General features: G+C 46.2%; 1 protein-coding gene across 1 annotated transcript in view; it reads left to right on the top strand.

Moving 5' to 3' along the window:
• Positions 1-1,559, top strand: part of LOC146860381 (nicotinamide riboside kinase 2-like) — a 94,392-nt gene extending 92,833 nt beyond the window's left edge. Inside the window, exon 8 of the mRNA XM_085644240.1 lies at positions 1,343-1,559. Coding sequence (XP_085500366.1) covers positions 1,343-1,348 — 6 coding nt within the window. The 3' untranslated portion in view covers positions 1,349-1,559. The remainder of the gene's footprint in view (positions 1-1,342) is intronic.
• The last annotated feature ends 10,752 nt before the right edge of the window (positions 1,560-12,311 follow it).

Below are 12,311 nucleotides of genomic sequence, written 5' to 3'. Positions count from 1 at the left end.
ACGGCAGACCGAAGACCTACTCGCCTTCAGAAGACTCCTCAAGACCTGGCTCTTCGAGCAGTAGCGAAACTCCCCCCTCAGCGCCTTGAGACCCTCACGGGTGAGTAGCGCGCTTTACAAATACTATGATTGATTGATTGATTGGATGTGTTGGACGTGGTGGATGTGGTGGTGGACTTGGTAGTGGTGGACGTGGTGGTGGACGTGGTGGTGGTCGTATTGGTGGGGGACTTGGTGGTGGTGGACATGGTGGTGGTGGTGGACATGGTGGTGGTGGGCGTGGTGGTGGTGGACGTGGCGGTGGTGGACGTGGACGTGGTGTTGGTGGACGTGGGGTGGACATGGTGGTGGTGGGCGTGGTGGTGGTGGACGTGGTGGTGGTGGTGTATGTGGTGGTGGTGGACGTGGTGACAAATAGGGAGAAAAGGTAAAAGCAAAACACAGAGTGAATGATAAAAAAAAAGAAAGCAAGATAGAGCATGAGGGAAGAAGTGATGAGAAAACTGTCACAGTAAAAGCAAAACACAAAGTAAATGATAGCCGTGCACGAGTGAATAACTAATGCTGCTATTTTGAAGCACACGGGTGTTTGTCACAGTAAAAGCAAAACACAGAGTAAATGATAGCTGTGCACAAGTGAATAACTAATGCTGCTATTTTAAAGCACACGCATGCTGGTCACAGTAAAAGCAAAACACACTGCTGGCACTGCAATCGTGTCTTTGCTGGCCCAGGAGTGGTGCGTGTGTGCGTGCGTGTGCGCGCAGTTGGCTCTTTTTGGAAGCACATACTCGTGCTTGTAGGTGCGCCCCTGCTCGCTCCCGCTAGGTGGATGACGCCACAAGCACGAGTATGTGCTTCCGAAAAGAGCACAGCAACGACTAAAGGTCCTCCTATGTGCGTAGGCGAGACCTAAAAAGTCTAATCTTGGATTCTGGAGTATCGTGCTACTTGCTAAGAAGCGCTTAAACGCCTAGTCTGGGGTAGTAAGCGCTAAATAAATACAATTATAATATGCGCTTGCCAAAAGCGAAGTGTATGTTCTGTGATAGGTGGGCAAATCTCCACTAATTTAAAGGATTCCCACTTGCCAGTAAGGGCATGTGTCTCATGAATGCAGCTGTACTTCGAGAACACGGTTTCATGCAGATATCAATGGCAACTAAACAAGGGCAAATCAGTTTTTGTGAACTGGTTTATGCAACAATGCAATTTGAATTGTTAGCACTTTTGAACAGTGGTAGCGCTTCAATTTACTAGTTGACCAGGAAGAAGAATGTTAACTAAATTGGCAAGCTAGAAATGTATCTAATTCTCTCTACCATTTTTATTCATTCAACAGATCTAGGTGAAGAAGTCCAGATGTCTGCCTATCTTTTATCGATGTTGTCATCTCTCGGATATATATATTTTTTGCTTCTGGCTTTAAGCTTATGTGAATAGCTGAGCTTGGTTGAAGACATTGTTATAAACTGGAATCTTTATCGTGGGCACTTAACCGACTGCACACTGCACTGAGAACTAAAATGCTCCATATAAATAAATCGTCCTTTAAGAAACTTGGTTTCATCATTTTGTTTGCAGAACATGCATTTCATTCACTATGATTGCTACCTTTAATGTTATGAACAGACAGTGAAGTCAGATGTGATAACCCTGAAAGTATGTATGTATATAATTATATATTTGGTGCTTTATTGCACAAAATGCAGTGTTAGAAAACCCATTTTCCATAGGGAAGATTGAAATATGAGAAATATTTCATGATTGTCTGTGACATGTATTTCATCATCATAACAACATCAATCAAACATCTCTGCAGAACTTTCACATGGTCAGGTCTAATAGGACTATGTGGCATGTAGGACCAAATTATGCAGAAAGGTTATCTAAATTATGCAGCAAAAATGCAAATTATGCAGCACATTTTCAGTCAGAATAATTTTAGCCATTTGAGATGGAAACAAATAAATGTGGCAGCTACAGAACCGACCCTCACCATTGCCCATTGTTTTTTTAATTGTTTAGTTAAGAAAGGTAAATTAACACTACACATTCTAATTCCCTCCAATGCCCATTGTTAGCTGTACTGCAATAAAAATCACTTTTCAAGCAAAGAAAACATGTAATATAAAAATACATATTGGGTACAATGTATATTATGGTCTTGTATGGCCATCTCAGCATTCTAGTGATATTTACAAACCATTCTGCCTTCAGCCTTGTGGTTTATGATGTCACTAGAACACTTCAGTATATATGTATTTTATTTGTTATGTATATATTTTCACTCAAAAAGCGACAGTTAAATGTCAGTTATGGTTCAGGCAAACACAAAGCCAAAAGAGCACTCAATTCGCCAGTTATGGTGTGCATGTCAGAATGTACACCGTTAACACCTGCCTCCCACCATGTTGCCCTTTGTGAAATACCTTTTATTTTTACATGCTTTCAGCTCTGGAGTGTTTTCAGTACGGTTGGTGATGGAGTTATTTTGTGCATTGTGCGTTGCACACAATAACTGATAAATGTCAGAGCTTTTTTGTGTTTTGTGTTTGCTGAACTATAACTGAACTTTAATTGTTTTTCTTAATTGAATTTCATGTTTTTTCATCATATGCTGCATTCAATCGCCATGTACATATTATGTGCCGTGCACAGCCAGATCCCTTCTCCCAACCCTGCTTCGGCAGTACACAGCAAATGGTGGTGGCAGGGCCTGCCAGGCCATTCGCTGGACTTAGTTTGCTAGCTGCCAAATTTCATGCAGATCCAACAGTACCATCATTAGTGAATGAAAAATGTACTGCTCTCATTTACCTTTTTCCTCCCTTGAAGGATTCTACTCAGAATTTGATATTACCAACAGAAAGTTAAACCCTATAAACCTCTACCATATTTTGTGCGGATTCATGAAATGCTGCCTAATATATGATCAATCGAACAATTTTTCCCGCACCCGCTTGAAAGGTGCGGCTGATGGACCTGCAAGAAATTGAGAAAACTTTGAGTAGGCAAAATATGCTGAGGCAAACACACAGGTGTGTACACACATAATGCAGCAAGCGAACCTGGTGAGGTGGTTGGCATGGAGCAGCAGTCCTGACTGCCATCCTCAGCAGTCCTGACTGCCATCTGCTCATACCACTTCCGCTGCTTCCCCTAATACCTAAGGTAATGTAGAAATGTCTGCTGTTTGTCTGCTGCCCACTCACCCCATTTACTTCTATTGCACCTGTCTCTTGCTTCTCTTTGGATTTCCAGTAGCTATGTCAGTCTTCTGCTGGTCTGGCAACTACTGCGTTATGGTCCAGACTGCTAAAAGTTCCTGAGGTTACAACACAGCTGTAAATAGCTCAGGTTTTGCCAGTGATGCCTGCGACCAGATGTACATAGAATCAATTCCAAAAAGTGGTACTAATCTGCACACTGTCTTTTTGTAAAAAATTAAATTACAAGTGGGTTGCAAATCGACCTACCTCATCAATATTCATGCGGTAGATCACCAGTTGCTACTCACTCCAATTGAATGCCATCACACGGATGTTTGCTGCTGGGGACAGCAGACCATCACGTCTCTGATAAAGTACTTTTTTCAGTGCAGTCTGTTTTCCTTAAAGAAAATGGGTCTGCTTTTAAGGAAAGAAAATGCATTTGTTTAAAATATGTTCATTAAGGGATCACACAAGGAACTCTTCCCCTTTACGAATGGGTTACCACCTCATTTGAGAAGTCTGTAATCTATCAGTAGTCGCAAACCATTGATACACAGCATTCTGCATCAAAATTTGGGAGGGAGGCCCAAAGCACGCCCCTCCAATTTGCGATTCATAATGCATTTCTAACCTCATTTTGCGATTCACGTACTGATCGCAAAATGGGATTAGTTAATTGCGAACACTGTGATTTAGAAGATCACAGGCTTTGCAATTGCTAAACGTCTTCATACACCTGGGCCCTAATTCACTCATTGAGTTGACATGTTTGTTCCTTCTAGTGGTATTTGTCTGAAATTGGCACTCAGTTTGAAAGCAATATTAGTTTCTATATTGCTATTAATGGTTGCACCTTCCAAAGCATAATGAAACAGGAATTTATGAGTCCACATTGCTTTTATATTAAATTTGGAGCAGACTCTTGCCCAAGGAACAATAAGCGTGCAGTATAAATACCATTACCCTTGCATCCGCCTTTCAGTGCATGATTGATTACACTATGAGGATGCCATATAGTATATATCAGGATATTGTAAGATACATATCATATCACAGTATCATGGGATTTCTATTTATTAAGTGTATCTTTCACCAGGGAACTCCTAACAGAAGATTTGTGTTGAGAAGGAACAGTGCTACACTGAAGAAGGTAAAGTTGAGCAGAGCCATGCTTTCAGTTTCCAACAGTACGTCAACAGATTCAAGATCCCTCTCAGATCATTCCGTATCGAGTTCCATAAGTTTGAAGCATGGATGGAAAAGAAGCGACCACTTGTCTGAGCTTGATGTAAGCATGTACCTCAAACAGGTTAGCTGAAGAGGAACGTAATGATCTGACTGGCAGATTAGTCTATAAAAGCCTTCTCGCAAAAGGCAGACAATGATGGACAAGAACATTTAGCCGAATTTCAGATCATATATCAAATAGTCAAGCTTGGGCCTCTATCAACTCCTAGAAGAGGGACACTTCAAGCAGGCCTTACAGCAAGGAGATGGATTGAGTGTAATTCTTGGAGTGCCATCTTGTCACCCTGCTAGGTTTGCTGTTTTGTTCGCACTGGACCCTATTTTCTGGATGTTTACATGAAAAGGCAGTATACTGTTGCTGAATGAGCTAAGTACACCACTCTCTAGCAGCCGTGCTGCAATTGTTTGCACTGATCATGAACAACAAGCATTGGCTCCTAAATGGACATGGTAAAATGGGTTCCGGAACTAAATTTCACATAGCTAAGCTATTAGTTGAATGAGACCATGAGGCCTCAACCCTCACCCGAGCAGTGCCTGACTCGTCCCCCGGTGAAGGCTTGTAGAGTGTTTAGTTTTTCCATTTCCAGCACTGGCAGACGGACTGTGGAATATCCATTTTTCAAACCATTAATTTTAGGGATCAATTCTGTTTATTAGAGTTAAACATATGCTAAGGCAATTTTCATGCACAGCTGTCCACCTACAACCCACGGGCCGACTGTCATGTAAATATAAATAAATAACAAAATCCAATTTTACCCCATGAAACTACCTCTCCCCCGCCATCACTTCTATTCCTTAGCGCCAGAGGTTGTCTCTAAGGATGGTAGCAGTGGTCGGCTTAAATGTAGCAGCATCGCCTCTCTTAAGGAATACCCATCTCTCGAAGACGTGAGGGGCTGCTCAGTCTGTGGTTTAACAGAAGGGTGCATCACCGAGTGTCAAATTTGCACGTACTCCTCCAACCCATAATCCGTCTTCATACGGTCGAATGGGATGATCCCATGGTTGTCAAACAGGCAACCTATGTGCTTGCAGCCCCACTACTGCCATCTGTGGAAGCCCTCCTCCCACATGCCCAGCAAGAAGTCAGGGTTGGCCACTATTGGGGGTCATTGGGGAAGGGAAGAAAGTCAGCTTAGCCCGGAGTGCCATGTCGTCCCACATCTTGAGGGTGGACCTAGGTACTGGTGATGAGTATATGCCCCGTGCCCTATGTCTACAGGACAGCCAGGGCTCCCTCCAAATGGGAGTTCCAACCACCGCCTGATCCATAAAGCACCACTGCTTTTCTGTGGCTGGTCCTCCCTATTCCACCATGAAGCGGAGCTAGCTAACATCTTGTTATCATAGGGACACCTAGTCCACCCTAGAGTGTCCTACAGTACAGGAGCGGTCAACTGAGTTGCAGCTTTTTTCAATCCCAGATAGCTATTGATCCCTATTTGCAGGGACCGAAGGGTCTGTTTAGGAGGCGTCAGCAGTAGGGATTGGAAGGTAAAGAGGATCTTTGGAAGGATAGTCATTTTAACAGCTGCTATTCTGCCAAACCAGGATAGTTGAAGCCAGCGCAAACTAGCTAAGTCCGTCTGAACTTACAAGGTGAGAGCAGAATAATTGGTCTCCACCATTCTGTCTACTGTTTGGGCCAACTGATTCCCTACTTTTGGTATGGACGCTCCCGCCCAGGCAATACAGAACGCAGTGTGAAGGCATTTTTTGTGCGTTGGGAAAAGACAGGTCAAGTATTTGGGATTTTTGAAGATTAACCTTGAACCCAGAGACATCTCCAAAATACCGAAGTTCCACCAATAAAGCGGGTAGGGATGATATTGCTTCAGTGAGTGCTGTTAAAACATCAGCATAGAGGCTGATGGTATGTGTGGCCCCTCCAAAGGGGATGCCCATAATGTTGGGGTCTGCCCCTGCCCTCACACAGTCAGCCAAAGGCTCCATGTAAAGGGCAAATAGAAGAGGGGAAAGTGGATACCCCTTTTGTGTACCCCTCTGAATTGGGAAGGGCCGGGACAATATTCCACTGGCTCATTGCGGCTGTGGGGAGCTATTGATCCTCTGAATCCACCGGAAAAACGTATTCCCACAGCCAAAATGTTTTGAAGTCGCAAATAGATAAGGCCCATGCACTGTATTAACGCTTTATCTACGTCGATTGAAAGAAGCACTGCCTCCTTCTTGGACCGGTGGGTCTTGTCAATGAGATGCAGGATACTCTTAGTATTGTCTCCGCCATGCCTATTTAGGATGAACCCAGTCGGGTCGGGGTCGATCAGGCCAGGCATCAGGGGGTTGAGGCAGTGCGCCAGGAACTCGTAAACAATTTAGCCTCAACATTAAGAAGGGAAATAGGTCTCAAAGAGCGGCACAGTGTTTTATCTTTGCCAGGCTTGAGAATGATAGTGATGGAGGCCTAGAGCATAGTGTTAGTTATTGTCCAGGCATTAGCGAAGGTGTTGAAAAGTCTAGTGAGAAGTGGAGCTCAGTGTGTGGCAGAGTGTTTTACAGAACTGGGGAGAGAAGCCGTTAGGGCCCAGGGATTTTAGTGGCTTCAGTCTAGCAATGGCAGAAATCACCTCTTAAATTTTGATAGGCCTCCAAGCTGTCAGCCTGAGTTGAGCTAAGAGTAGTTACCTTGGTATTCTCCATTTAGAGCTGGATACTGTTGTGAGGGTGACCGTGGGCTGTGTATAGTATTTGATAATAGACATGAAAGATGTTGCGATTTGCTTGTCCTTGTGGATTCTCATTCATTCCCTCCCCCCCCTTCATCGTGGATTACTTTGATGATCCCTAATTGCATTTTGGCCCAAAGGTCAACGTCCGCCACATCTGTTACTCCCTATATGGAATTTGTGTTTGTTTCAATGCATACTCTGCCCTGTTGAGGTCCACCTGCTTAAGGTGTGTCTGCACCTTATCTAGTTTCCGCCAGACCCTGGAAGCCCTGGTTCGCTAGTGTATGGCTTCTAACTCATGTACTGTCTTTTTCAGTTGCTTTCGTTTCAACCGACTTTAGTGTCTCCCAATGGATGGTCATTGGTGTCTCTGTGTCGTTGATCAGGAGGAAGTCAGAAATCACTGCCTCAAATGTGGCGAGATTGGTCTCGTTCTGGAGGAGGCTATCGCGGAGACAACAGTGTGAGGGCAAGACCCCAACCCTATCCACCTATAGGACCAAAACAAGGGAGGGCATGATATGATAAGAATATAGGAGCAATGCTCACATCTTTAATAAGGTTTTGTATTGTGGGGTGACTAGGTAGTAGTCAATGTGGGCATATGTTTTGTAGGCTGCGGAGTAGAATGTATAGTCTTAAACAGTAGGATAGCATTGCCTCCATGAGTTACCCAGGCAACATTTGTCTACCACCTCAATCCTCTAGCCGAGAATGCTCTAGTTTGGCCAACTCACTGACTCAACTGGTCCAAGTCATTGTTCATGACAAGGTTTAGGTCCCCTCACACCAAAATGGTCACGTCTGGAGATTGTAGTATTTGTATCAGGGCCCCTACAATGCATTGTTCTTGCTGGTCGTTGGGCGCATATAGGCAGGCGAGCGTCATATGGAGATGGCCAACTTATATCTGATATGCAAGCATCTGGCCTTTAATCTCTGCCAATTTACCCACCACCTCTCCCTGAAAGGCCTTTGAGAGATTGAATCAACACCCTACCCTTCTTCGTGAGTCCTGAGGAACAAAAGTGACAAGGGAACCAGCGGTATTTCATTCTGTATTCATCCTCGGCTGGAAGATGTGTCTCTTGAAGTAGGCATATGTCACAGTTGCTCTGCTCCCAGAGGGATAGAACTGCGGCCATCCTTGTCGGATTGTTTGAGCCTCTGACATTGAGGCAGGTGATCTTGACTTACAGAGTATCATCGCACCGAATAAGCGGTAGTGGTGGTCCATGGAAGAGTGCTCTGGCATGAGAAGGGCTGGAAAAGGGGGTCACTAGGGCCCCAGCTCATATGTGCTGTGTCGGGCAGTCAATTAAGCGATAGTGAATAAAAAGGAAACCCCCAACATAACTACAAACCAAACAAATTTGTAATCAAGTCTACAATGGAGAACAGTAATCCAATTGGGAGATGTTGGGTGATTTCCTGAGAGCAAAGGAGTGATAACGCTCCTCCACCGCCCTCGACCAGTTCATGTACTCAGCATATTCGCCGGGCATCTGAGGTGCTGCAGGTAATGTGGAGCCAGTGTCAGTTTGTCCATCACAGCCTGGCACTCTTGAGCTCTTTCCTTCGGCCTGGGGCAAGGATGTCTGTTTGGTTTAGCCGCTCTCTGCCAGTAAGAAGTGCACAGGGTAGAGCCCCGAGGAGACACTAATGATGCGCAAGGGGGTGACTCTCCTCGCAAGTCCAAGATGCGATGTGCCTCCACAACTGTTTTTGGCTGATAGAGTTGAACTTCCCAGCGAACAAACAGTCTGAAGGAGTGCTCCCATCTGTATGAGAGCTCTTTAAAATGTAAGAATTCGGTAATCAGTTTAAAGTCTATGTGGCTCTGTAGGGTGAGCACAGATATGTCCTGGAAGAGTGACTGTTGGAAACGGCCCTTTTTGCAGGGTTATCCCCAAACTTTTTGCTTCTTCCTCCTTTATTTTTTCTGACCCGTGGTTGTTGGCAATAGGACTCTGGGCACTTTACCACTGCTGATCAGTGCTAAAGTGCATATGCTCTCTGTATAAATTGTTGTATTGATTGGTTATCCATGATTGGTATATTTGTATCACCTGTTAGCCCCTAGTAAAGTGCACTGCGTGTGCCAGGGCTGGTGATTCAAATGCTACTAGTGGGCTGCAGCACTGATTGTGCCACCCACAGGAGTAGCGCTAAAATGATGTCTTAGGCCTGCTTGCAGTGCCTATGTGCAGTCCAGGACTGCCATGTCGACCTGGCCAGTGCACCCACTGATCAGGCCTTATCCTTCCCTTTCTGTACATGTCAGGCATCCCTATGGTGGCCCTAGGTACCCCCCCTGGGCTGGGTGCAGTGTATCTGAAAGGTAGGGCATGTACTGAGGTGTGTAACATGCCCTGGTAGTGAATTACAGCCATTTTCGTTTTTCACTGCTGAGAGGCTATCTTGCCCATAGGATAGAATGGGGAAGGCTGTTTACATGTCTATCTTCCCATAGGGGCAAGATAGAAAATCCAAGTTTGGTATCTCTGTGTTCAGAATTTAATTATACATCTTTTTAGCAAGATGGTTTTTAAATTCACTGTGTGGGAATAGCACTTTTTAGAAAGTAGCTATTCTCCTGTTTAATCTTCCTGTGTGCCTGTGTGCTGGTTGGCTGACTGGTGTCAGGTGATGTGCTGGGTGGCTCCAGGAGCCTGGATGAGTCAGCAGCAGGGTGAATAGGGAGATCTGCTTTAGATGGGTGGGAGGAGTAGTCCCTGGGTTTGAATAGGGCTGTCCCTGCCAAACACAAAGCTGGCTCCACCCCCTGCTGGCCAGGCTGAGGACTCTGCCTCTGCTGGCACAAAGAAGGCTCCACCTCCTGCTGAGCGTCTAACGACCCTGCCCCTCACTCTGAAAGGAACCAGGTGCCCCAGAGCAGAGCACACCCAGGAACCGGTTTGAGCAGGGGAATCCCCCCACTGGAACAAAGAGAGACAAAGACTTGGAGGGGTATAAGAAGAGGACCCCAGACACCTAAAACTTTAGATCACTTTGGAACTAGGAAGGAACCTCTGCCAAGGAGAAAGCTGAAAAGAACTGAAGAGGAGAAGACTGCCTGCTTGCTGTTTTGCTTTGCTGCCAAGGAGAGGGGAAGGACTTTGCTGTGTCCCCTTCTTTTGATTCTGATCTCCAAGGGCCTGAGAAGAGCTGGCTCCCTGTTAAGAAGTCCCAGGAACAAAAGGACTTCACCACCAGCTCCCCTGGAACTCTGCTGAGAGAGTTCTGACCTGCCTTGGAGTGCTTGCCCAGTCTTGGGGCCTCAGGAGGTCGTTTTGCTGTGTTTGGGAGCTGGGAAGCAGAAGCGTGAACAAGAGTGACTGGTACCCAACGCATCATCCGATTGCGTGTCGCAAGATCGAGAGTGCGTGGAAAATTTCATCGCGGCATCATCGCAACACGCAGGGTCCCCGCATCGCCGAGTGCGTCGAGCATCGTCCCGAAGCGTGAAGATTCCTGGCATTGCGAGGGTCGTCGCAGAACCAGTTTGCGAACCGCACCACTGCCGGTGCGTGAAAGTCTCCAGTCGCTGCGTGCGTCGACGCAGAGTCCCGTTCCGTGGCGCATCGAGAGTTGCGGCGCCGGAAGGCAACGCTGCGCCACGCATCGCACCACATCGAAGAGTGTCGCATCGAACCTGTGCGTGAAGCTTCCCCCTAAGAAACCTACGCAGCGAAGGCCAAAGTCATCGCATCCTCCCCTTACAGATCAGAGCCGGCGCATCCACCTCTGCTGCGTGAAGCAGGGCTGCTGCAAAGCCTCCCCAGGATCTCAGGAGTATCGCATCGCCTTTGCAAGCTTCCTTGTTATAGCTTTTGGGAACCTTATCGCAACTACAGGTACTGTTGGGCACGAAAGTGTCGCATTTTGTGCGTTGAGAGTCGCATTGTGCAGGACACTGACTTTTACATCCTGGAGTACTTTCTGCAAACTCTTGAACTATCTTTAAAGTAACCTTTTGAATTATATGTTGGTTTGTCTGTAATATTTGGTCTTGTGAAGTTTTTAGTAAAGATACATTATTTTTCTAAAACTGGTGTGGAGTAAATCTGTGGTGTTTTCACTGTGTTACTGTGAGTGTTGATACAAATACTTTACACATTGCCTTTGATAGCCTAGACTGCTCAGGCCAAGCTACCTAGAGGGTGAGCAGGGGTTATCTTAACAGTGTATCCCTCTTTCCCTGACTAGAAGCAAGGGTCCCTACTTGGACAGTGGTACCTACCCTGCCAACTAGAGACCCCCAGATCTAACAGTGACAATTTACGACCTCTGAATTGTAGCGGGTGCAAGTCTCTGGTGTTCTCGACGATCTGGAAGGTGTGGGCACACACCAGTATATCCAAAGGTCTTGCATTGCTATTTCCGGGTCGGCCCACCTGGTGGACCCTGTCAAGCTGCAAAGCGGTATCTTCAGCTTGGTCTAGGATAAAGTGGAATAGTGCTTGGATATAACTGTGAATGTCTGACTCCTTGGTGCCCACCGGAACTCCCCATAGATGAATCTTGTTACGTCGGGACCTATTCTCCAAGTCCTCTGCGTGTACCTGGAGGTCTGCCTGCCTTATATGTTAGTGAAGAACTTCTTACCACAGCATCTCAAGCTCTTCTCCCCTGGTTTGTTTGTTGTCTTCTAGCACCAATACCCTGTCACCCATTGAGCTCAGGTCGTGCCTCACCTCCTTCAGGTCTTGGGATCAGTCTCTCATGAGCTCTTGTAGGTCTGCTCTGAGGGAAGCAAACAGGTATGCAAGGAAGGTCCATGTCACCGGGGCCGGGTCCTGGTCTACCGCATCCATCGTAACTGCCTGGAGAGGTTTTTATGTGGACGATGCGGGATCACTGGGGGCAACATCAGTAGATTGGGTGAACATTTCACGACAGAATGCTCCCTCCTGCCTTTGGTGGCCGCCATTGCAGGATTAGTCAATGTTGAGCTCTCTGTGATGTGCTCCGTCAGGATAGGCCTCCTCTGGTGATGATACATCAGAACTGGCACACTCACTCCGCACAGACAGTCACTTCTGCCAACACCGCAAGAAGAGGTAGTCCAATGGTGCTCTCCCTATGGAAGTATAGGGTGAATGTGGAGAACTGGGGAGAAGCAGTGTCTTAACAGAGTACTGGTAAGGAA

This window comes from Triturus cristatus, chromosome 3_1 (genome assembly GCF_964204655.1).
Source record: "Triturus cristatus chromosome 3_1, aTriCri1.1, whole genome shotgun sequence".
NCBI classification, from domain to species: Eukaryota; Metazoa; Chordata; class Amphibia; order Caudata; family Salamandridae; genus Triturus; species Triturus cristatus.
Note: the sequence above shows the minus strand (reverse complement) of the source record. Positions and strands in the feature narration are given on the sequence as shown.